This window comes from Balaenoptera borealis (genome assembly GCF_965194805.1).
Source record: "Balaenoptera borealis genome assembly, chromosome: 12".
Taxonomy (NCBI): domain Eukaryota; kingdom Metazoa; phylum Chordata; class Mammalia; order Artiodactyla; family Balaenopteridae; genus Balaenoptera; species Balaenoptera borealis.
In genome coordinates this window covers 25152321-25178775 of record NC_138869.1, presented here as the reverse complement: position 1 = coordinate 25178775, position 26455 = coordinate 25152321, and the positions used below count along the sequence as shown (strand labels likewise).

General features: G+C 41.3%; 1 protein-coding gene across 4 annotated transcripts in view; it reads right to left on the bottom strand.

Annotated features, from left to right (window-relative positions):
- The window catches only part of FRMD4B (FERM domain containing 4B), a 347769-nt gene that overhangs the window by 111469 nt on the left and 209845 nt on the right, over positions 1-26455 (bottom strand). For all 4 annotated transcript variants that reach the window (XM_082346172.1, XM_082346169.1, XM_082346170.1 and 1 more), the window contains 2 exons: positions 15997-16062; positions 13770-13864 (listed from right to left, as the gene is read on the bottom strand). In XM_082346172.1, coding sequence (XP_082202298.1) covers positions 13770-13864; positions 15997-16062 — 161 coding nt within the window. The remainder of the gene's footprint in view (positions 1-13769; positions 13865-15996; positions 16063-26455) is intronic.

Below are 26455 nucleotides of genomic sequence, written 5' to 3'. Positions count from 1 at the left end.
ATAAAAATCTAGGTGACATTAAACATATTAATCCTTAAATTCTTATTAAATATAAAATCTGAAATATTTTAGATAGTCAAGAAGGGAAAAACTTTTCTTTTAATGAAAACAGACAGACACAGATAACAATACTACAGCTTTTATAAAAATATGGGGTCGACACACTACTATGTATAGAACAGATAACTAATAAGAACCTACTGAATAGCACAGGGAACTCTATTCAATACTCTGTAATGACCTGTATGGGAATAGAATCTAAAAAAGAGTAGATATATGTGTATGTATAACTGACTCACTTTGTTGTACAGCAGAAACTAAAACAACATTGTAAATCAACTAGACTCTAATAAAAAAATTAATTAAAAGATAAAAATAAAAATATGGGGTCAAATACTTTCTGGGGGCTGTTTTTGGATATATATTACGGAATCCCTAACACTTAAGCATGTATTTGTTGATTCATTCAAGGGCTTCACTAAATTCATGGGTATAAACATTCTCCTGAAATTGTGACCTGAGGGATGGAAGAATTGAGACATTGTGGCTGGGGATTGTTTATGTGACTTTTCCAAGATTGTCTCACTACTTGATCCATTTTAGATTGTAAATTCCCAAAAGGCAGAGACTCCATTCACTTGCTTACACAAAACTTAAGAACATGCTGATAGCGGGGGGATGTCAAATTATACCCAAACCTATAATGGTTAAGAAGACATTTTCCAACCTATTTTGGTCTTTGAGTAAATAATTTTTTTAAAAATCAGAAAACTCTCACCTGTATTTATTATAAAGCAGATAGGAAATGTGAGTAATAATAATAATAATAGCAGCTAATCTTTATTGAGCAACTACTTAGTGCCAACCAAGCTGGTACTTTTTTTATATATTAATACTATATTTTACAATTAGTCTGCAAAGAAAAGTGGCAGAGCTGGGATTTGAACCCAAGACTTTGGATACAGGAGAAAATGAGATTAGAGGGTTGAATCAGCTTTCTTTTTTTAATTTTTGTTTTATTGTAGTAAGAACTCTTACCATGAGATTTACCCTCTTAATAAGTTTTTTTTTTTAAACATCTTTATTGGAGTATAATTGCTTTACAATGGTGTGTTAGTTTCTGCTTTATAACAAAGTGAATCAGCTATACATATACATATATCCCCGTATCTCTTCCCTCTTGCATCTCCCTCCCTCCCACCCTCCCCATCCCACCCCTCTAGGTGGTCACAAAGCACTGAGCTGATCTCCCTGTGCTATGCGGCTGCTTCCCACTAGCTATCTGTTTTACATTTGGTAGTGTATATATGTCCATGCCACTCTCTCACTTTGTCCCAGCTTACCCTTCCCCCTCCCCGTGTCCTCAAGTCCATTCTCTAGTAGGTCTGCGTCTTTCTTCATGACCTTTTTTTTTTTTTTTTTTAGATTCCATATATATGTGTTAGCATACGGTATTTGTTTTTCTCTTTCTGACTTACTTCACTCTGTATGACAGACTCTAGGTCCATTCACCTCACTACAAATAACTCAATTTCGTTTCCTTTTATGTCTGAGTAATATTCCATTGTATATATGTGCCACATCTTCTTTATCCATTCATCTGTCAATGGACACTTAGGTTGCTTCCATGTCCTGGCTATTGTAAATAGAGCTGCAATGAACACCGGGGTACATGACTCTTTTTGAATTATGGTTTTCTAAGGTTATATGCTCAGTAGTGGGATTGCTGGGTCATATGGTAGTTCTATTTGTAGTTTTTTAAGGAACCTCCATACTGTTCTCCATAGTGGCTGTATCAATTTACATTCCCACCAACAGTGCAAGAGGGTTCCCTTTTCTCCACACCCTCTCCAGCATTCATTGTTTGTAGATTTTCTGATGATGGCCATTCTGATTGGTGTGAGGTGATACCTCACTGTAGTTTTGATTTGCATTTCTCTAATGATTAGTGATGTTGAGCATCCTTTCATGTGTTTGTTGGCAATATGTATATCTTCTTTGGAGAAACGTCTGTTTAGGTCTTCTACCCATTTTTGGATTGGGTTGTTTGTGTTTTTGATATTGAGCTGCATAAGCTGCTTATAAATTTTGGAGACTAATCCTTTGTCAGTTGCTTCATTTGCAAATATTTTCTCCCATTCTGAGGGTTGTCTTTTCATCTTGTTTATGGTTTCCTTTGCTGTGAAAAAGTCTTTAAGTTTCATTAGGTACCATTTATTTATTTCTGTTTTTATTTCCATTTCTCTAGGAAGTGGGTCAAAAAGGATCTTGCTGTGATTTATGTCTAAGAGTGTTCTGCCTATGTTTTCCTCTAAGAGTTTGATAGTGTCTGGCCTTACATTTTAGTCTTTAATCCATTTGAGTTTATTTTTGTGTATGGTCTTAGGGAGTGTTCTAATTTCATTCTTTTACATGTTGCTGTCCAGTTTTCACAGCACCACTTATTGAAGAGGCTGTCTTTTCTCCATTGTATATTCTTGCGTCCTTTATCAAAAATAAGGCAACCATATGTGCGTGGGCTTATCTCTGGGCTTTCTATCCAGTTCCATTGATCTATATTTCTGTTTTTGTGCCAGTACCATACTGTCTTGATTACTGTAGCTTTGTAGTACAGTCTGAAGTCAGGGAGCGTGATTCCTCCAGCTCCATTTTTCTTTCTCAAGATTGCATTGGCTATTTGGGGTCTTTTGTGTTTCCATACAAATAGTGAAATTTTTTGTTCTAGTTCTGTGAAAAATGCCATTGGTAGTTTGATAGGGATTGCATTGAATCTGTAGATTGCTTTGGGTAGTATAGTCATTTTCACAATGTTGATTCTTCCAATCCAGGAACATGGTATATCTCTCCATCTATTTGTATCATCTTTAATTTCTTTCATCAGTGACTTACAGTTTTCTGCATATAGGTGTTTTGTCTCCTTAGGTAGGTTCATTCCTAGGTATTTTATTCTTTTTGTTGCAATGGTAAATAGGAGTGTTTCCTAGATTTCACTTTCAGATTTTTCATCGTTAGTGTATAGGAATGCAAGAGATTTCTCGGCATTACTTTTATATCCTGCTACTTTAACAAATTCATTGATTAGCTCTAGTAGTTTTCTGGTAGCATCTTTAGGATTCTCTATGTATAGTATCATGTCATCTGCAAACAGTGACAGCTTTACTTCTTCTTTTCCAATTTGGATGGATTATTTATTTATTTATTTATTTATTTATTTATTTATTTATTTACTTATGGCTGTGTTGGGTCTTCGTTGCTATGCGCAGGCTTTCTTTAGTTGCAGCGAGCGGGGGCTACTCTTCATTGAGGTGTATGGGTTTCTCATTGCTGTGGCTTCTCTTGCTGAGCACAGACTCCAGGCACGTGGGCTTCAGTAGTTGTGGCTCATGGGCTTCAGTAGTTGTGGCTCGCGGGCTCTAGAGCACAGGCTCAGCAGTTCTGGCACATGGGCTTATTAGCTGCTCCATGGCATGTGGGATCTTCCCGGACCAGGACTTGAATCCATGTCCCCTGCATTGGCAGGTGGATTCTCAACCACTGCGCCACCAGGGAAGCCCTGGATTCCTTTTATTTCTTTTTCTTCTCCGATTGCTGTGGCTAAAACTTCCAAAACAATGTTGAATAATAGTGGTGAGAGTGGGTAACCTTGTCTTGTTCCTGATCTTAGTGGAAATGGTTTCAGTTTTTCACCACTGAGGGCGATGTTGGCTTTATGGCCTTTATTATGTTGAGGTAAGTTCCCTCTATGCCTACTTTCTGGAGGGTTTTTTATCATAAATGGGTGTTGAATATTGTCAAAAGCTTTTTCTGCACCTATTGAGATGATCATATGGTTTTTGTTCTTCAATTTATTAATATGGTTTAACACATTGATTGATTTGCGTATACTGAAGAATCCTTGCATTCCTGGGATAAATCCCACTTGATCATGGTGTATGATCCTTTTAATGTGCTGTTGGATTCTGTTTGCTAGTATTTTGTTGAGAATTTTTGCATCTATGTTCATCAGTGATATTGGCCTGTAGTTTTCTTTCTTTGTGACATCTTTGTCCGGTTTTGGTATCAGGGTGATGGTGGCCTCGTACAATGAGTTTGGGAGTGTTCCTCCCTCTGCTATATCTTGGAAGAGTTTGAGAAGGATGGGTGTTAGCTCTTCTCTAAATGTTTGATAGAATTCACCTGTGAAGCCATCTGGTCCTGGGCTTTTTGTCTGTTGGATGATTTTTAATCACAGTCTCAATTTCAGTGCTTGTGATTGGTCTGTTCATATTTTCTATTTCTTCCTGTTCAGTCTTGGAAGGTTGTGCTTTTCTAAGAATTTGTCCATTTCTTCCAGGTTGTCCATTTTATTGGCATAGAGTTGCTTGTAGTAATCTCTCATGATCCTTGTATTTCTGCAGTGTCAGTTGTTACTTCTCCTTTTTCATTTCTAATTCTATTGATTTGAGTCTTCTCCCTTTTTTTCTTGATGAGTCTGGCTAATGGTTTATCAATTTTGTTTATCTTCTCAAAGAACCAGCTGTTAGTTTTATTGATATTTGCTATTGTTTCCTTCATTTCTTTTTCATTTATTTCTGATCTGATCTTTATGATTTCTTTCCTTCTGCTAACTTTGGGGCTTTTTTGTTCTTCTTTCTCTAATTGCTTTAGGTGTAAGGTTAGGTTGTTTATTTGAGATGTTTCTTGTTTCTTAAGGTAGGATTGGATTGCTATAAACTTCCCTCTTAGAACTGCTTTTGCTGCAGCGCATAGATTTTGGGTGATCGTGTTTTCATTGTCATTTGTTTCTAGGTATTTTTTGGTTTCCTCTTTGATTTCTTCAGTGATCTCTTGATTATTAAGTAGTGTATTGTTTAGCCTCCATGTCTTTGTATTTTTTACAGATCTTTTCCTGTAATTGATATCTAGTCTCATAGTGTTGTGCTCAGAAAAGATACTTGATACGATTTCAATTTTCTTAAATTTACCAAGGCTTGATATGTGACCCCAGATATCATCTATCCTGGAGAATGTTCCATGAACACTTGAGAAGAAAGTGTATTCTGTTGTTTTTGGGTGGAATGTCCTATAAATATCAATTAAGTCCATCTTGTTTAATGTATCATTTAAAGCTTGTGTTTCCTTATTTATTTTCATTTTGGATGATCTGTCCATTAGTGAAAGTGGGGTGTTAAAGTCCCCTACTATGATTGTGTTACTGTCAATTTCCCCTTTTATGGCTGTAAGCATTTGCCTTAGGTATCGAGGTGCTCCTATGTTGGGTGCATAAATATTTACAATTGTTATATCTTCTTCTTGGATTGATCCCTTGATCATTATGTAGTGTCCTTCTTTGTCTCTTGTAATAGTCTTTGTTTTAAAGTCTATTTTGCCTGATATGAGAATTGCTACCCCAGCTTTCTTCTGATTTCCATTTGTATGGAATATCTTTTTCCATCCCCTCACTTTCCTTCTGTATGTGTCCCTAGGTCTGAAGTGGGTCTCTTGTAGACAGCATATATACGGGTCTTGTTTTTGTATCCATTCAGCCAGTCTATGTCTTTTGGTTGGAGCATTTAATCCATTTACATTTAAGGTAATTATCGATATGTATGTTCTTATTGCCATTTTCTTAATTGTTTTGGGTTTGTTATTGTAGGTCTTTTCCTTCTCTGTGTTTCCTGCCTAGAGGAGTTCCTTTAGCATTTGTTGTAAAGCTGGTTTGGTGGTGCTGAATTCTCTTAGCTTTTGCTTATCTGTAAAGGTTTTAATTTCTCTGTCGAATCTGAATGAGATCCTTGCTGGGTAGAGTAATCTTGGTTGTAGGTTTTTCTCCTTCATCACTTTAAATATGTCCTGCCACTCCCTTCTGGCTTGCAGAGTTTCTGCTGAAAGATCAGGTGTTAACCTTATGGGGATTCCCTTGTATGTTATTTGTTGTTTTTCCCTTGCTGCTTTTAATATTTTTTCTTTGTATTTAATTTTTGATAGTTTGATTAATATGTGTCTTGGCGTGTTTCTCCTTGGATTTATCCTGTGTGGGACTCTCTTCACTTCCTGGACTTGATTAACTATTTCCTTTCCCATATTAGGGAAGTTTTCAACTTTAATCTCTTCAAATATTTTCTCAATCCCTTTCTTTTCCTCTTCTTCTTCTGTGAACCCTATAATTCGAATGTTGGTGCGTTTAATGTTGTCCAAGAGGTCTCTGAGACTGTCCTCAATTCTTTTCATTCTTTTTTCTTTATTCTGCTCTGCAGTAGTTATTTCCACTATTTTATCTTCCAGGTCACTTATCCGTTCTTCTGCCTCAGTTATTCTGCTATTCATTCCTTCTAGAGAAGTTTTAATTTCATTTATTGTTTTGTTCTTCATTGTTTGTTTGCTCTTTAGTTCTTCTAGGTCCTTGTTAAACATTTCTTGTATTTTCTCCATTCTATTTCCAAGATTTTGGATCATCTTTACTATCATTATTCTGAATTCTTTTTCAGGTAGACTGCCTATTTCCTCTTCATTTGCTTGGTCTGGTGGGTTTTTACCTTGCTGCTTCATCTGCTGTGTGTTTCTCTGTCTTCTCATTTTGCTTAACTTGCTGTGTTTGGGGTCTCCTTTTAGCAGGCTGCAGGTTCGTAGTTCCCGTTGTTTTTGGTGTCTGTCCCCAGTGGCTAAGGTTGGTTCAGTGGGTTGTGTAGGCTTCCTGGTGGAGGGGACTAGTGCCTGTGTTCTGGTGGATGAGGCTGGATCTTGTCTTTCTGGTAGGCAGGTCCACGTCTGGTGGTGTGCTTTGGGGTGTCTGTGGCCTTATTATGATCTTAGGCAGCCTCTCTGCTAATGGGTGGGGTTGTGTTCATGTCTTGCTAGTTGTTTGGCATAGGGTGTCCAGCACTGTAGCTTGCTGGTCATTGAGTGGAGCTGGGTCTTGGCGTTGAGATGGAGATCTCTGGGAGATTTTCGCCGTTTGATATTATGTGGCGCTGGGAGGTCTCTTGTGGACCAGTGTCCTGAAGTTGGCTCTCCCACCTGAGAGGCACAGCCCTGACGCCTGGCTGGAGCACCAAGAGCCTTTCATCCACATGGCTCAGAATAAAAGGGAGAAAAAAATAGAAAGAAAGAAAGAAAGAAAGAAAGAAGGTAAGATAAAATAAAATAGTTATTAAAATTAAAAATAAATTATTAAGAAAAAAAATTAAAAAAAAAAACAAAAAAAACGGACAGACAGAACCCTAGGACAAATGGTAAAAGCAAAAGTATACAGACAAAATCACACACAGAAGTATACACATACACACTCACAAAAAGAGAAAAAGGGAAAAAATATATATATATCTTTGCTCCCAAAGTCCACCTCCTCAATTTGGGGTGATTCGTTTTCTGTTCAGGTATTCCACAGATGCAGGCACATCCAGTTGATTGTGGAGATTTAATCCACTGCTCCTGAGGCTGCTGGGAGAAATTTCCCTTTCTCTTCTTTGTTCGCACAGCTCCCGGGGTTCAGCTTTGGATTTGGACCTGCCTCTGCCTGTAGATCGCCTGAGGGCGTCTGTTCTTCGCTCACACAGGACGGGGTTAAAGGAGCAGCTGAGTTGGGGGCTCTGGCTCACTCAGGCCGGGGGGAGGGAGGGGTACGGATGCGGGGCGAGCCTGCGGTGGCAGAGGCCGGCATGACGTTGCACCAGCCTGAGGCGCACCGTGCGTTCTCCCGGGGAAGTTGTCCCCGGATCACAGGATCCTGGCAGTGGTGGGCTGCACCGGCTCCCGGGAGGGGAGGTGTGGAGAGTGACCTGTGCTCGCACACAGGCTTCTTGGTGGCGGCAGCAGCAGCCTTAGCATCTCATGCCCGTCTCTGGGGTCCGCGCTGATAGCCGCGGCTCGCGCCCGTCTCTGGAGCTCGTTTAGGCGGCGCTCTGAATCCCCTCCCCTCACGCACCAGGAAACAAAGAGGCAAGAAAAAGTCTCTTGCCTGTTCGGCAGCTCCAGACCTTTTCCCGGACTCCCACCCGGCTAGCTGTGGCGCACTAGCCCCTTCAGGCTGTGTTCACGCCGCCAACCCCAGTCCTCTCCCTGGGATCCGACCGAAGCCCGAGCCTCAGCTCCCAGCCCCGCCCACCCTGGCGGCTGAGCAGACAAGCCTCTCGGGCTGGTGAGTGCTGCTCAGCGCCGAGCCTCTGTGCGGGAATCTCTCCGCTTTGCCCTCCGCACCCCTGTGGCTGCGCTCTCCTCCGTGGCTTTGAAGCTTCCCTGCCGCCACCCCCCATCTCTGCCCGTGAAGGGGCTTCCTAGTGTGTGGAAACCTTTCCTCCTTTACAGCTCCCTCCCACTGGTGCAGGTCCCGTCCCTATTCTTTTGTCTCTGTTTTTTCTTTTTTCTTTTGCCCTACCCAGGTATGTGGGGAGTTTCTTGCCTTTGGGGAGGTCTGAGGTCTTCTGCCAGCGTTCAGTAGGTGTTCTGAAGGAGCTGTTCCACATGTAGATGTATTTCTGATGTATTTGTGGGGAGGAAGGTCATCTCCACGTCTTACTCTTCCGCCATCTTGAAGCTCCTCCTTCTGAATCAGCTTTTATAATAACTTTTGGCTTGATTTCTGTCATTTACCAGTCTTTTTTAAAATTTATTTTTTATTTTGTCACTTACTAGTTTCAACATAGGAAAAAAGTGTGTCTTTATTTCTGTAATTATTAGATGAGACTTCCGATAACTGTCTCTAGCTTTCCTTGTAGGAATATTATCAAGATAAATAAGTTGATATAAGTGACATAAGGAAAGGTTCATAGAATTACTGCTTTTGTGGGTAAAAAATATATAAGGATAGGGGACTAGAAGTTAAAAGATTCTTACACTGTATTTGATCAAGTTTAGGATGGCACTGATTTGAAGACATACCCCAATTTCACAGATGCTCAAATGTATGTCTGAAATACATTAAGTATTTATAGTATTCAAAAGTTTTCTTAGAGAAAATGAGACTAATTTTGAATTATCTTTTTTGCTTTTACTTAGGAAGATGTGGCATCATTTAAGAAGCATAATGTATATTTACATGAACTTGTGTGAAATGATGTCCAAGAATGCAGCAAGTTGTATAATAACATGTAGAGCATAAATCAGTTATATTAACCACAGAAGACACTCAAATACTATTATATATTAACGAAAATTCTTAGAATTCTTAGATACACTTCTGGAGGGATACAGAGCAAATTGCTACAATCAAAAGACAGCAGTTTCAACTATGATATTAAGTGTTTTTATAAGAAGATATTCATGTAAAAGTAATACAAAAATAAGTTTTTAGAAAATAAAAGTTAGAAATTAGATTTTTAAAAATCTACCCATAATTTCACCAACAGGATGAAGTTAGAAGAACAAAAATGTGAAAATTACCGTTAACTCTATCATTGAGATATATTCCAGGTTAACATGCTGTTTTCTAGCCTTTGAGAGTAAAATGAGATCAAAAAGCACTTATTCCTTATAACCTACTTTTCTCAAGTTTTTCCATCAGCAAATGGGACAGATCTAATCAATACCTCAAAAAGACAGTTGAATTTACACATTCACCTCTATCAGCTGTGTTAGCCCACTATGAAGCAAGCGTCCTTTTTGGCTAGAATTGTATCAGTCAAAGGTCGATCATCTCAGGCCCACTGGATGGAACGCTGATCAAAAATCCCAATTGTGTTGTGAAACCTATTTGTTATTTCTGAATAAACAAAGCTCATCCAGCAAATCCTTTCAAAACAAGGAAAGGAAAAAAATGTCAAGTGGGAACCATTATGGGGAACAGAGTGCTGCCTTAGGAGGGTCGTGACTGCCCTCTAGGGGTAAAGGCTCGCCCTGCACACAGAACACCAGAAGACACGTGGGCGTGAGCTTAGGAATTCTGTCCCCTCCCTCTAATAGGACCACCAGTTTGTTTTTGTTGGTCACCATCACTACTTTTATCATGTAACCACATGATTCCATTTTTCCATTTCTCTTCTTGGCCCGTGGAGTAGGATACAGACAGTGGCTAGTTTCATTGACAAAATGTCCCCTCTGCTTTGCCTTACTCTATTTGGAGAAGTTCACCAAAGGCAAAGAGCTGATGTGGCATCTAGGCTGGAAAATGCAATTCAGACAGCATCCTGGGAGGGATCCGACTAAGTGGTTTTATGGGGGCGGGGGAAGGGGAGTGCCGAAAGAAAATACTTTCCAAAAATATTTACCAGACAAGAAAAAGAACTAAGCCTGTGACCAAGACATTCCAAGGAGACACCCTTTGACAGAAGCAATTTTCCAGACCTGTTCCCCAGAAAGGTGGAAATGGCCAATTCCCACTCCCCCCTCCAAGAGCCCAGCTCATACTTCTTCTAAAAATAAACACAGCTAGAGCCAGAAGACACCTTCTAAACTGATCATAATTCAAAAACAGACTCTGCTGTCATTTGCAGGGGAGTGCACGAAGGACATTTTGGAGCCAGGCTTCTTGGAAAGGCTATAAGCATTGACCGATGTCACTAAAGAAGACAGCTAGAGGAGGGACTTCAGTGAGACATTCTTCTTCCAACAGAGTATTTAGAAAGAAATCATCCCAAGGCACACGATGGGGAAAGCGGCCCAAGTCAGGAAAGGAAATCATTCATATTATGTATTCCTTACTTTCTGAAGAGAAGGTCCTACAGTCTGAACACTTGATGTATGCCCCCTCTGGTTACGTTCACCTGGGTTTGGAGCTTTCCCAAAAGCCTGCCATGTGGCCAGGACTCTTTTCCAGCCTACCGTGAACCTTACAGCCTGGGACATTTGCAAGACCACAGTCATTAATCATGTCACTCCCCTGCAGAACATCCTTCAGGGGCCTTCGTGTGCCTTCTGCATCTACATGACTCTCCGGGCTCACCTGTGCGTTTGTCCTTCTTATATCTTAATCCACGCTCAGGCCAGTTTCCTAGCCACTGGGCAGATGTACTGTGTTCATGACCATGTCCATGCACTGGTGCACAAAATGACTTTTCCCTGGAATGCCGGCTCCCCTCCCCACTACCTAAGGTCTAAGTGCCCTCCCAATTACCCTCCTGTGTGGCTTCCCACCCAAGTCCTCCTTCAGCCTCCTTCAGAGCACACCTTCCTGCCATGACTACGAACAACAGGATGTTGTGTGCGTGGGCTCTGCATACCCTACCTGTTTAATAGTATAATACTATGACCCTATTATGTACCTTATATAGTACTTATTATTTTGGTGCCATTATTATGCCCACTGTACAGATGAGAAAACCTGAGTGTCAGAGATATTAAGTCTAAAATCTCATAGCTACCAAGCTTCTATGATGTCCACCCTGCCTCCCTCTCAACCTTTATCTTGTACCACTTTTCCTCTTACTCTCTCTATTGAAGACATACTGGCTTTTTTTTTTTTCGTTCTCAAAAAAAACCCCAAAAAACCAAAGTCAAGTTTATTCTCACCTGAGAGTATTTCCACCCGCTTTAGTTAGAAATTAGATTAGTTGGGAAAGCCGCCCCGACTTCTGCAGAACTGGTTCTTGCTTTTTATTATACATCACCTTTTAGAAGCCATCCTGGTCCACCCTGTCTAAAACTGCACCACCCCACCCCTGTTTTCTTGATCATGGCCTCTTGTTTCATGTTCTTCAAAGCACTTGTCATTTCTGGTATCTTCTCATTTATCTTTTTTTTAAAAAAATATTTATTTATTTATTTATTTTGGCTACACTGGGTCTTAGTTGCAGCCTGCAGGACCTTTTAGTTGCAGCATGCAGACTCTTAGTTGTGGCATGTGGACTCTTTAGTTGCGGCATGCATGTGGGATCTAGTTCCCCAGCCAGGGATCAAACCCGGGCCCCCTGCATTGGGAGTGCAGAGTCTTACCTACTGGACCACCAGGGAAGTCCCTCATTTATCTATTTATTTACTTGTTCTACTGGAAGCTAGAACAAATGCCTTGCATTTAGTGGCACTCAAGAAATAACTGTTGAATGGATAAATTACTCTAATGTTCATGATTTTAGCCTCTATTTTATGTGACCTTTCCCTAAATTGTAGTGTTTGTGTACTTTTGGTTTTTACCATATAACTTAGCCATCCCGTATTTATGGTTTTAAGTCAATGCTGTTTGCTATGATTTCAGTCACATTCAGATTCAACCTGTATGTGTGTGTTTAATCACTGATTCTCATGAACTGGTTTTGTCTTTCCAGCTGGAGCCTGTGCTCAATGGACATCTGCGTTTCCTATTTCATCCAGCAGAGGACTGATCAGACAAGGTCTCAAACCGTTGTTGAGTGAACAGATAATTTTATGATTCAGGATGAAGTGGGTGATGTGGCGTGCACTTTTTTCCTGCTTTGTTGAACTCCATTCAGGAAACATCTTGAGTCTGAAATCAAAGTTTTCAGGTTTTGCTATGTCTCCTGACAACTCAGCTGTCTGGGTTATTTTTGTTTGGTTTTTTTTGTTTGTTTTTTTTGCCCAGCCCAAGTCCTGAGCCCACTGGCATTTCCAGAAGGTCCTAAGCTTGCAGCCCACCAAGGCTGGAAGTAATCAGCAGATACAAAGTGTTAAAAACAAATTAACCCCTTCCTGAGGTAATTTTCTGCCTGGTTAACATGAAGAATGGAAAAACATTTAAACTGAGAGAGTTATGGAAAGAATGCTGGCTGGGTGGTTGGCCAATATATTTTGTGTCTGGAACACGTTTTCTTGAATTTTAATATTTGAAGAGCTCTTTGCAAATTATCCCATAAAGGAGAAGAAATCATTTAATATATCAAGCTGCATATAACGTAGGCAAGTCAGGCTGCCATAAAGCACACACACACACACATACACACACACATGCAGAAAAGAGCTGGTAAGACTAAACACCTTTGCTTACACGGAGCTTTAAATTCTTGTGAATTCATTGGTATATACCTGTCTCATTTCAGAGAGGATTTCAATTGTTAAAAATATACACAATATCCACGTTAGCATTAAAAATGTAAGTAAAAGAAAAAAAAATGAGGGTTTCACAAAATGGGCCTAAGTGGAAGTTAGAAATTTCATCCAGCATTAAAGTATATACATATTTATTGGGTGGGCCACAAAATCGCCTTTAAACTTTCTTGCCACCAAATCCAAACATTAATTCAGTTTCAAGATATGAGTAGATGACACTAGCATTTCTATCCCTGATACGTAAGCTAAATAAGCAAGCACAACTGCATTCAAAGAAATGTGAAGACAGACTATCATCAAGAATAACAAACTCGGGCTTCCCTTGTGGCGCAGTGGTTGAGAGTCTGCCTGCCGATGCAGGGGACACGGGTTCGAGCCCTGGTCCGGGAAGATCCCACACGCCGCGGAGCAACTAGGCCCGTGAGCCACAACTACTGAGCCTGCGCGTCTGGAGCCGTGCTCCGCAACGAGAGGCCGCAACAGTGAGAGGCCCGCGCACCGCGATGAGGAGTGGCCCCCGCTCGCCACAACTAGAGAAAGCCCTCGCACAGAAACGAAGACCCAACACAGCCATAAATAAATAAATAAATAAATAAATTAAAAAAAAAAAAAAGAATAACAAACTCATTGCAACAAATTTCTAAGGCACCTGGGACAATGTTCTGAGTTCTTAGAATGATCAATATTCCCTTTCTTCTCCTTTTACCAGAGTTCTAAAGAAAAACCTGTATTAAAAAATCTTTAGCTAAGCAGGACATATTCTAATTCTTGGAGCATTCCCCTGCCCCTGCTTTTGCCAACTGAGAGTTATGCACATAGGTAACCCAGACAAAAGGTAAAAATATGAAAACACTTACGTGTCATCTGTAAATGTGATTCCAAAATACTCCTTTTCTTTCAGGTTGAAATGCGAAGCCACGAGGTCCAGCAACTCTCTTGATAAAAGTTTGGGCTGTTAAGATAAAAATATGATTAGAAAGAATTTGGTCCCCTCTCTCTCTCTTACTGCTACCACTTTCCTCTGTCCCAAACAGTTTAAAGCAGCCTTTGTTTGTTTGTTTTCGGGCGCCCGTGCCCTTTTGCTGCTTAATCTACTATAGACCATTCTCTAAGGGGTCGGGAAGGGGAGGAAATGGGAACAGGAACATCACTGAGACCATCATTTTGATATATTTGCAATTCCGTCCAGCACCTTATTTTTTCCTCTAAAGTAAAAGTGTATTCACTAATGCATTGGTGTTTTGGAAAAAATGCTCTTTTATATATAGTATGGTGCTAGTGATCAAGACAAAGAATATTAAACACCGCCTAGATTGTAGGAATAACTCGGTTTGGTGACGGTCAACTGAAGAGGCTCAAGACCCAAAGGTTCAAGACTCAGAGAGAACTAACAACAACAACAACAACACAATAATAATAATAGTGACTGTTTATTGTGCTGGACTCCTTCTACCCATTATTTCATTTTAATCCTTACAATGAGTCTATGAAGTAGGGTTCTTGCCATTTTATAGATGAGCCAACAAAGGCTAAGAGCAGTCAAGCACCTTGCTTGATGTTCCAGTTAGTTAAGGACCAGATTTGAACCCAGTTCTGCTCTGAATCCAAAGACTAAGCTTTTCACTTCTCTCCAGGGATGGAGTAATTGTATCCATTGTGCAGATCATCATCATCAGTACTTACGGGGCACCTCATTAGAGGAAGAATCTAGTCTATGAGCTTTTGGGAAGCACTGGCTCTGGTGGGAAGAAGCATGGTTTGGAATCAGCCAGAATGTCCAGAGTGAGAGCGGACGGTGGATTTGCAGAGACTGGGGAAGGAAAGGGGGATTTGCAGGGAGGCATTCTAGGTGGACTTCTTTTGAACTTTGAGCCACACATTTTAGGGCTCATTATGGTAGTTTGAGGGTTGGATGTTTGTTGTTGGAGAAGAAAGAACAGTCATGATAAAAAAAGAAGAAAGAAAAAAAGTTAAAGGAAAAGAAAAAAGAAAAGAAATAGAAATCTAGACCAAAAGGTCTACTCTGGTGAAACTATGGTTGATGTGCTATTTTCATTCTAATTGAAGCCTGTACACAGTGGGCTCGGCACAGCCTCAGAAAGGAGAAGAATTTAGGTTTGGTGAAGGGAGGGAATTCTAGCCACGGCTTTAGGTGTGGCTGTCATCAGGCCCTTCCATGATTTTTTAAGATTCTGGGTCCAGAGTGTTGGGTGAATAAAGAGAGAAGCATCAATAATTAAGATATCATCACTCATATAGTCCCATGTGTTTTACAGAGATTTCATTCACATATATAATCTAGTTTGATGTTTTTTTAATTATACTGAAGTATAGTTGATTTACAATGTTGTGTTAATTTCTACTGTACAGCAAATTGACTCAGTTATACATATACAGATATATATATATATATGCTTTTTTAATATTCTTTTCCACCATGGTTTATCACAGGATATTAAATATAGTTCCCTGTGCTATACAGTAGGACCTTGTTTATCCATCCTGTATCTACTAGTTTGTATCTGCTAATCCCAAGCTCCCAAGCTCCCAAACTGACTTGCAGACATAGAGAATAGACTTGTGGCTGCCAAGGGGGAGGGTGGGGGAGGGAAGGATTGGGAGCTTGGGATTAATCTAGTATGATTTTAACCATAATTTCTGAGAGGAATATTAGGCAATCTTAATCCCAGTTCACAGCTGTTGAAACTGGGTATTTAACTTGGACCATGCCATGTGACAGGAAAGTGGCAGAATGAAGAGTCTCAGCTCACAAAAACCCTTTCAGGGAAGCATTATGGTCTTCAGTTTACCAACAAGAGGCGATTCAGCGAAGTCAAGTCACTTGCCCAGGGTCACACAGCTACTGAGTGTCAAAGCTGAGATTGCAATCCAAGCATCTCTGAATCCTGTCACCAGTCTCTAGTTACTCTTAAATACAGCTAGGTTTCCTGGCTTTGAAGCTTTATCCCCACAAACAATCCTGTGTCACTGGCTCTGAGGCACAGATAAGCAAGCAGGCTGAACATAGGCCACAGGGCCTACAGAGGGAACCAGGATGGCTTGTCCCTGTGTGGCATCACCTACCTGAACCAGCAGCTCCAACCTCCTGTCATCCAGGAGGTGCACCTGGCAGTGCCTGCCTTCTGTCATCTGTGGAGACAAGACAGCAAGAGTGGCATCAGGCTGGGGCTGGCAGGCATAGCCTTCAACTTGATTTACCATTTCTTTTACGGGTGATGTGCTCAGCCTAAAAACGCCATCAGTTGAGTTAATCAACAGGTTTGGTCATAAACAGATTTATTATATGGCATCAGCTCTTACATTTACTTTTATTTTTATTTATTTATTTATTTTTATTGTATATTTTTTGGCTTGTTGGGTCTTTGTTGCTGTGCGTACGCTTTCTCTAGTTGCGGCGGGCGGGGCCTACTCTTTGTTGCAGTGCGCGGGCTTCTCCTTGCCGTGGCTTCTCTTATTGCAGAGCACCGGCTCTAGGTGTGTGGGCTTCAGTAGTTGCGGCACGTGGGCTCAGTAGTTGTGGCTCGCGGGCTTAGTTGCTCCGCGGCATGTGGGATCTTCCCGGACCACGGCTTGAAGCCGTGTCCCCTGCATTGGCAGGTGGATTCTTAACCACTGTGCCACCAGGGAAGTCCCTATTTTTATTTTTTTAGCTCTTAGATTTAAAAGAAAAAAGAATGAAAAGTAAAGACCACTCAATATATTGAAAAAACAATACCTATACAACACACAAAATTATACTATGAAAAGCAGGTTTCCTTCCCAGAGGAAACTACTATACTTTTCCTTGAATCAATATTTTATTTTCCAAATGAAGGTGGTTTTATTCATTGTTGTGTTTTAATAAACACAATACATGCATAATTATAGGATGAAAAACAAATGATACTAAAGTTAAAATGTAAAGTCTCCATTTTTGAAACTTTGGCCCTCCTTTGTAGCATTCATATCACTACCATAACTAACAGTTAAGAATAGTTAAGATAGGGAATTCCCTGGTGGTCCAGTGGTTAAGAATCGGTCCTGCAATGCGGCAACACCGGTTCGATCTCTGGTCGGGGAACTAAGGTCCCACATGCCGCAGGGCAACTAAGCCAGCGCACCACAACTAGAGCAACTAGAGAGCCTGCGCGCCGCAACTACTGAGCCCATGTGCTCTGGAGCCCGCGTGCCACAACTAATGAGCCCGTGTGCCCGCATGCCACAACTAGAGAGAAGCCCACGCACTGCAACAAAAGATCTCACGTGCCACAACTAAAAAATAACAACGCAGCTAAAAAATAAATACTTAAAAAAAAAGAAGAGTTAAGACACCCAGTTAAGAACAATTCAATGTATAAATTACTAATTATATTTAATTTTTTATCACTTATAACTGCAATACTGGGAAATCACTCCTTGTAAAATATTTAAACAATGCATAAAATGCAAAGATCAACTTTGAGTAACTCATGCTCCAAACCTTTCTACCTGCAGAAATTACCACTCTGTCAGATTGAGGAGAATCCTCACAGACCATCTTTATATGGATTTTCAGATATACACATGTACATGTTAAAAAAACATATTCTCATGTTAAATGTTTTACTTTAATATTATTATATTGGACATATTTTGAAATGAAGCAGGTACTCTTTTTTTAAATAATTAATTTATTTTTATTATTTATTTATTTATTTATTTTTGGCTGCATTGGATCTTCACTGCTGCGTGCGGGCTTTCTCTAGTTGTGGCGAGCGGGGGCTACTCTTTGTTGCGGTGCGTGGGCTTCTCACCGTGGTGGCTTCTCTTGTTGTGGAGCACGGGGTCTAGGCACACGGGCTTCGGTAGTTGTGGCATGTGGGCTCAGTAGTTGTGGCTCCCGGGCTCTAGAGCGCAGGCTCAGTACTTGTGGCACATGGGCTTAGTTGCTCCCTGGCATGTGGGATCTTCCCGGACCAGGGATCAAACCCGTGTTCCCTGCATTGGCATGCAGATTCTTAACCACTGGACCACCAGGGAAGTCCCGAAGCAGGCACTCTTAATATTTGTGTGTGTGTGTGTGTGTGTGTGTGTGTGTGTGTGTGTGTGTATGTGTGTGACTGCAGGGTCTGTGTATATGGATATTTATATGTGTATGGTTTTTTTCAATTGAAGTGGAACTATGCTATACTTACTGTTTTGTCCCTTGCTTTTTTAATTCAATATTTCTTGGAAATCTTTCCAATGTCAACACATATAGACCGACCTCATTCTTTATAAAGGTTCTACAGTATCAAATCATTGTGCAGACGTATAATAATTTATTGAGTCTCCTGCTGAGAAACACTTGGACTGTTTCTAGCCTTTTGCTGTCATAAGCAATGTCACAATAAATTTTGCACATCCAGCTTTGCCCACGCACGTGGAATTCCTGGGTTACTTTTGAAAAGCATCGGCAGCACTTTGTCTCTTAGGTGTTGTACAAAACTATAAGACCTTGGGAAGTCCCTGGCAGTCCAGTGGTTAGGACTCAGCACTTGCATTGCCAGGGGGCCCAGGTTCAATCCCTGGTCATAGAACTAAGATCCTGCAAGTCACCGTGACTCGGCAAAAAACTAAACAAGACAAAACAAAACTATAAGACATGGAAACTCAGATACATATAATCCCAATTTAAAAAGAAAATTGCTTCCATTACTGAGCACCAACTACATACCTAGCATTGCTCTAGGTGTTTATAATCTAATCTCTGAGCTGCAGAGTCACCTTCTGGGACTGGTGTTATTATCCCCAATTCAACAGATGAGAAAATTGAGTCTCAGAGTGGGATAAGCAATCTGTTTTTAATGTGAAAAATACTAATTACAATATCTTACTTACATTTTTGATTGAGCTCTGCTCTAAAAGCCTAGAAAGTAGCTCAGTTGGTTAGATCGGAGATGTGGCCCATAGGAACCTTGGAAGTAGTGCTAAGAGGTAAGTGGGAAGCTTTACGTTGCCCCACGGCCACTGATTATGCCCTCAACTCTGCAAAGCCAGGTCACATACACATCTCTGGTGGCCAAAGGAAAGGGAACAAATCTTTATTTGTTTCAGGCACTAAACTGGGAACTTTATGGAAATTATCTCATTAAAGCTCCACAAAACTCTACAATATGGCAACATACCCATTTTACAGACAAGGAAGTCAAGGTACAGAGTTTAAGGTTAATTATTCAAATTTGCCTGGGCAAGAAAAAACCAAGGTAAAATTTGAATTAATGTCCAACTAAAAAAAATGTCATCTTTTTTCTACTATTCTATACTACAGGAGGAAATCAATCAATGTGTCAGTTTAAATCATTTAATCTCTTTTGTAAAACCCACACAAGCAAACCCTAAGTACATGCCCTACAGAACTATAAAATAATACTCAGAAGATCAACGGAAATAATATGAATCCATTAAGGGATATGTCAAAACTCATAAAACATTGCAAGGTATTCTGTTGTTGCATAACCCAAATGAATTTATTTCCTGATTTAAAAAAACATCCTTTCTCCTTTCTGATTTTCTTTGCATCTCCCTTGATCTAGTCAATGTGCATTTTGTCAACACATAATTTTATCCTAGAGAGTTTAATAGTAAAATATTTTTTTAGGTGTATCTGTCCACCTCATGACAACCATGGGCAGTGGTGCCCATGTCTGTACAACTTGGTTCTACCCCTTTGGCCTCAGTTGATTGGATGAGGGGAAAGACACCTGACCTAAGCTGGGCCAGTCAGAACCTCAGTCCAGGGAATCTGGAATTGAGTCCGAGTGGATGAAAATATGGTGGTGGGGCAGCCAATGTCTGCTGCACGTGGAGAAAAAGGAAAACCATCTGCAGAGAGAATGAAGAAGACAGGGAGCTAGAAGGAGGCCAGAGAAATCATGCAGCCTGAGAGGAAAAGCTTGAGAATTGCTGTCAGGGTTCCTAATGTCTTTCCAGTCACTTCTAGCCCATTCCACTGGTCTGGGTGAATCCTGTTCTTTTTTTTAAATTTATTTTTTTATTGACATATAGTTGATTTGCAATGTTGTGTTAATTTCTGCTGTATGGCAAAGTGACTCCGTTACACACCTGTATACATTCTTTTTAATACTCTTTTCCATTATGGTTTATCCAGAATCCTTGTTCTTGAGTTCCATAAAACATCCCTGTATTCCTTCAATGAATCCACTTTTTCCCCGCTTCTCTCTCTTAAGCTAACTTGAGTTGGAGTCTGCTTATTGCAACTAAAAGCATCTTCATACGACACCACAGGTACCTATACCTAAACCAAGGCAAAAGATCCCAGAGAACACACTCTCCGGATGATGTCATTAATATGGTAAAATCATCTACTCAGAATCACTGATACTCCCATCACGGACAATACATCAGCCAAGAGAGAGGCTGACATCTGGGGTGGGGGGCCCGGGGAAGGGACTAAACAAACACCCCACCATGTGATGTGATGATACACACACACAAACTGGAGAAAGGCAGTGCAGATGAACTGGGGAGAAACTGCTACAGTTTTATGCCCACACTGGCACATCTGAACCCTGGCATATCCGAGCCCACAGTCCTCACCAAGCCCTTTCCTACGTGGGAGGATGGCTCCTCCAGGAGATCAAAGGGCTAATTTGATCATCAATAACCACAGAAAAACCTGCCCTTGTCATTTACTTAAATCAAAAGTTGAAAGGTGGTGGATGTATCTTGTTGGTCAAAACAATGCTTATGGGCTTCCCTGGTGGCGCAGTGGTTGAGAATCTGCCTGCCAATGCAGGGGACACGGGTTCGAGCCCTGGTCTGGGAAGATCCCACATGCCGCAGAGAAGCTGGGCCCGTGAGCCACAATTACTGAGCCTGCGCGTCTGGAGCCTGTGCTCCGCAACAAGAGAGGCCGCGATAGTGAGAGGCCCGCGCACCGCGGTGAAGAGTGGCCCCCGCTTGCCACAACTAGAGAAAGCCCTCGCACAGAAACGAAGACCCAACACAGCCAAAAATAAATAAATAAATAAATAAATAAATAAAAATAAATTAGATGCCTTTGTACAAAATAGCAATTAATGAAAGTTCAGAAGCTAACAGAAATAACTCAGCCTGAGAACAGAAAAGTGCCTCATCTTAAAAAGCAAACAAACAAAACAAACAAAAAAAACCCAATGCTTATGAATACATTTCAGTTGCTGCTATTAGAAATCAGGAGATGCCATTTAAAAAAAATTTAGATGGTAAGATCTAGAAACACTGGGCTGGATTTCCTTCATGGCCACATGTGGCCAAGGTAGGGCAGAACAGCCCCCTTTGTAGGTAGTGTTGGTGGTCTCTGGCTCACACATTTGTATTATCTGCCAGGTTCCTGGGAGCCCTACTATGTGAATAAGCAAACTACATTCAAGTTCACTCTGTACCAGGGAAGAGACACAACCAAACGTCAAAGGATGGCCTGCTGTGCACCAGGCAAAGGACTTGACGCCTGACCCTCATTAACATATCGTATTTCAAAATAATTGACCAAAAGTCAGGTAGTCCTAATTCAGACCTTCCAGTGTAACAGGGTTTCTAACAAAGTTTAGGGGGATAAAATTTCAAATCCAAGCTACATGTGAACCAAGTGTGAACCAATGCTTTTATGTGATGGCAAGAGAAAAACAGAAGAGGCTTCAGAATAAAAATACCATTCACGTTCTCTTCTTTAAAAAAATACTATTTCAATCTCTACACAAGTCTATGAAAGGAGGCATCCTCATTTCAAGCACCAGGAAGCTGAGGCCTGAGAAATGATGGAACTTGTACAAGCGTTCTAAGCCAGACTTGGGCTCACAGTCATATTTTATCTCTTATTACCTCTGTTACCTTAAAAAAGTTACTCAGTCTTTCCAAACCTCATAAGCAACATCCTGACAGCTTTTAATCTGACACCCTTGAGAGTGAAATATACCGCTCCTGAGGACCACATTGATTATAGTCCCCATGTGCTTGAAAATTAACAAGCAAACAGCTAAACTTTTCTGTAATCCATTTATCCTCCCATTTAAAAATAAAAGTAAAAGCTTTTTAATGGGAGGAATATTACTAACCCATTTTAAAGAAGATAAATGACAGGTAAAGTTAAAAAGCACATGGTGGAAACGTTGTCCAGAGACGATGGAGCAGAAATAAAAAGAGAGAGGGGAACGCTAGTTCCTGTGTCCTTCTGTGACCCTGCCACCTGGCTAGGCATTTTATTTATTTATGTATTTTTGGCTGCATCACGTGGCATGTGGAATCTTAGTTCCCTAATCAGGGATCAAACCCATGCCCCCTGCGGTAGAAGCACGGATTCTTAACCGCTGGACTGCCAGGGAAGTCCCTGGCTAGGTATTTTAATAATAACACTAGCAACACAACCAGCAGACGCTTTCTACATTCCAGGCACTGCACTAAGCACTTTACATGTATGAATATATGCAAGCCCTTGTGATACTCACATGAGACAAGTAATCTTATCTCCCAATAACACAGGAGAAGGAGGTTACTAGAGAGATTATAAATAACAAGATTCATAAATGGCAGAACTAGACCCAAACCCAAAGTCCAAGCTCTTAACCACTTAGTTACCCATAAGGTACTCCCTACACTATAAAGTGACAAATTGTGGGAAAGCCTTCCCACGCAGCCCATTTTCAGGAGAGGAGATGAGTGGGTAGAAAAGGAAAAACAATGCATCATAAAGCAGGCGTGAAAAGTCATCTCAGTTCCAGGGCAAAATCATTTGACTGGAATTAGTTAGAATTGTAGAACTTAGAGTCTTAGAAGGGATCTAATCACCGCTGCTTATTTGGAACGTGGGGAAATTAAGGAAAGATGTGCCCAGTACCACATAGCAAGTCAATGTGAGCCCCGGGATTAAAACTCAGGACTCTGGAACCTAAAAAATAAAACCGACTAGTGAACAGAAGAAAAAAGGAACAGACTCACAGATACAGAGAACAAACTGTGGTTACCAGTGGGGAGAGGAAAGGGGGGAGGGGCAAGATAGGGTAGGGGATTCAGTGGTACAAACTACTATGTATAAAATAAATAGGCTACAAGGATATATTGTACAGCACAGGGAATATAGCCAATATTTTATAATAACTTTAAATGCAACATAATCTTTAAAAATTGTGAATCACTATGTTGTACACCTGAAACTTACATAATAAAACTCAGGACTCTGTCTTCCAGGCCCGACATGAGGTGAGCATGAGGTTACTCAGCTGCTAAATACCACCTTATGCAAATGCACTTCTTTTCCCAACAGATGGATTTGTTTCTTTTAATTTTTAAAAAATACTGTAACCATAAAAAGGAAAAAAAACTGGGCATTTCTTACTTATTTTCAAACATGACTCCCACTGAAGCTTTCTCTTCTAATTTCATCCACAGGAGTTATATTTGAAGGGAGCTGTTCATGGATCACAATGATTATTATATCTACACATTCAAAATCACCTTTGAGCCCCATAGAGACCATCAGAGCAGTTTCAGATTTGACCCCTACCCAGTGACAGCTAATAGCAGCAATGCCTCACATGGAATAGAAAAACATATAAGAAATTGATCTCTTTGGAAAGTTTCGCTTGACACCCACCCAGACTTGATACCCTTCCCACCACCCTCTCCCGCCTTCAACCTCAGGAAATCAGAGGTTAAAATTGTGCATGTTGGATTAAAACTCCCACCTCAGTGGCTGCCCTGCGTTTGCTCCCCAGATGATACAGCAGGTCCTCAGAGGCTAAGCGCTGAGTGCTGGTGGAAGGACCTTCTCCTTCTGGTCAGTGGTTAAATGAGGAAGATCAGAAGGGAAGTGAGAACTGGCCACAGGCCAGAACTCTGGCTTCATGGGGTGCGCTGATGTGCAGCCCAGAGTGGGGTTCAAGTCTGTGTGAACTTCACCCTCACGCCCCACCAAATCCCAATCCCACTACCTGATTCAGGAGATGAGAGCAGAGAGTCGGCAAAACAAACAAAAAACAAACAAAAAAACCAAAAAGACCCCTAAGGCAAGTCAAGATAGGGCGGGGTGGGATCATTCCTAATGACTGGGGGCAGCTTAGAAAGCAACAGGAAATACCAAAAAAGGACCAGAACCCCAGCCTACTTTGGTTTTGCTTTAGTAGCTCTTTGGAACACGGAAATATAAAAGCTTGGTAAGGAAGCAGCAAGCTTCATTTCCTCTCTCTCATTCCCTTTTGACCTTTTCTGAAAGTTCAGCAAAAGAGGACCTGTCTCATTAAAATGACTCCCCAAGATTTTTCGTGGGATGACCTATCCACCATCATCATTAGAGTCTAATCCACCATCATCTCTTGCCTGGATGTGTGCAAAATCAGCTACCTAACGGGGCTTCGTGCTTCTGAGTCCAATTTCCACATGGCCTTGTGAATGATCTCTTCAAAATACAGATCCAACCCCTTCACTTCTCTGCTTAAAAATGCCCAGTGGCTTCTCAAGCAATACACTGGAGAATCCGACTCCTTGCCTCGCTCACAATGTCCATGTAACCTGACCCACCACCCTCTCTAACTTAATGTCCAACCCATCTGCCTTGCCTGGACACACCAGCCATACTGACCTTCCTTTCTTTTTTCTTATCTTTATATTTATTTATTTGGCCATGCCGCATGTGGGATGTTAGTTCCCCGACCAGGAATCGAACCCACACCCCCTGTATTGGAAGCACAGAGTATTAACCACTGGACCGCCAGGGAACTCCCGACCTTCTTTTCTTCCTCAGAATAAAGGCTTGTTCCTACTTTGAGACTTTGCATATGCTGTTCCCTCTGTCTGCAATGCTCTTTTCCCAGATCACGGCACGACTGGGTGCTTTTGCATCTTTTAGATGTTAAATCAAATGTCACCATCCCCAAAAGGCCTTCCCTGTCCTCAGTGTAAAGTAGAGCCTGGACACTGTCTCTCATACCACACTGTTTTATTTTCTTTGTAGCTAATATTTCTTTTTGGTGGTTGTTTGTTTATCCTCTATCTTTCACCACCAGAACGTAAATTCCACGGGAGAGGCCTTGGTTGATTTGTTTACCACTGTATCCCCAGGGCCTGGAACAGGGCCTGGTACACAGTAAGAATGTAGACAATAAATATCTGCTCAGGGGAGGGATACTTTAACTGGTCAGAGTCTAGACACAGGTACCAATGAAATATCCACAAGTGATTTAAACATGTAGAGCATAATGTAAAGTGAGGGTGTTCCAAAAACACCTCCCAAGCCTTGACCCAGACAGACTTACACATTTAAAAAACAAGCTTTCCACCCAGAGAACAAGGTGAGCTATTAATTCCTCACCAGATGAGACATCCTGGAGGAATTGGAGAGAGGGACGTATCTAGGACGCTCTTACTTTGGGATCTATTGAGTGGACAGAGTTTTAGATTTCACCCACATGATGTCAACTCCAGCTGAACAGGGTCCCTTTATATCATCTCTGGGTGCTGAGTGAATATGAGCTATTGACACTCTCGTTCAGGGAATGGCCTAGACTGACACAGATGTCTCCAATCCCAGTCAGCTGCGATCTCCCCTCAAGGTCTTTCAAGACGGTGCCTGCCCTCCCAGTGTGCAATCATTGGGAACTTCTTTTTTCACTATCAACCAACCATTCTCCTAGCTTCTAGGAAGCATGTAGGACATGTCACACGAGGGCTAAGCACTTCATGTGGGTAGTATCTTCTTTCATGCTGTGAACAACCCTAGGAGGTAAGAAGTTTTACTGTTGAGATGTTATAGGTGGCAAAACTGAAGGGCAGAGAGGTTCAGTAACTTGTCTAGGGTCATGTTGCTGTGACCTGGGGCAGAATCTCAGGACCATTAGTCGTATCAAAGTAGGGCTCTTGGGCATCCCTTGCAGGTTCACTGGGACTGGAGTAGGAAAACGAGAGACAGTGAGGAAGGATGAAGCACCCGTGGCATAGAAGAAGCAGAAGAGGAAAGGAAAATGGGCCGGGGTGGGGAGAGTGATAAAGAAGGGGAGAATTCAGTTAACCAAAGATGAAATTGAGTAGCTGAGTAATCTGCTTTAGGAAAAATGTTAGCAAGTAACAGTTGCTGTGGGCCGGCTCTTTCCAGAGACCTTTCTTTTATTTACATGGGCCTTTTAAATTCTTATGACACCCCTGTGAGGTGGATTCCAATCCTGCTTCACTGTGTGGGTGAGAAAACTGAGGTTCAGAGAAGGTAACTGACGGACCCCAGCCCACAGGTCTCCGCTAGGTCGAAGAGCTAGAAGGAGGCAGAGTAGGACTTAAATTCAGGCATCTGATTCCGCGGTTTGCCCTGCACGGCCGTGTTACAGGACTTCTGTTACAAAGTATTTCCCACCTATTAGTCTTTTTTTTTTAAGAAGTATTTATTTATCTATCTATCTATCTATTTATTTATTTATTTTTGGCTGCATTGGGTCTTCATTGCTGCACGCGGGCTTTCTCTAGTTGCAGCGAGCGGGGGCTACTCTTCATTGCGGTGCACGGGCTTCTCATTGTGGTGGCTTCTCTTGTTGCAGAGCATGGG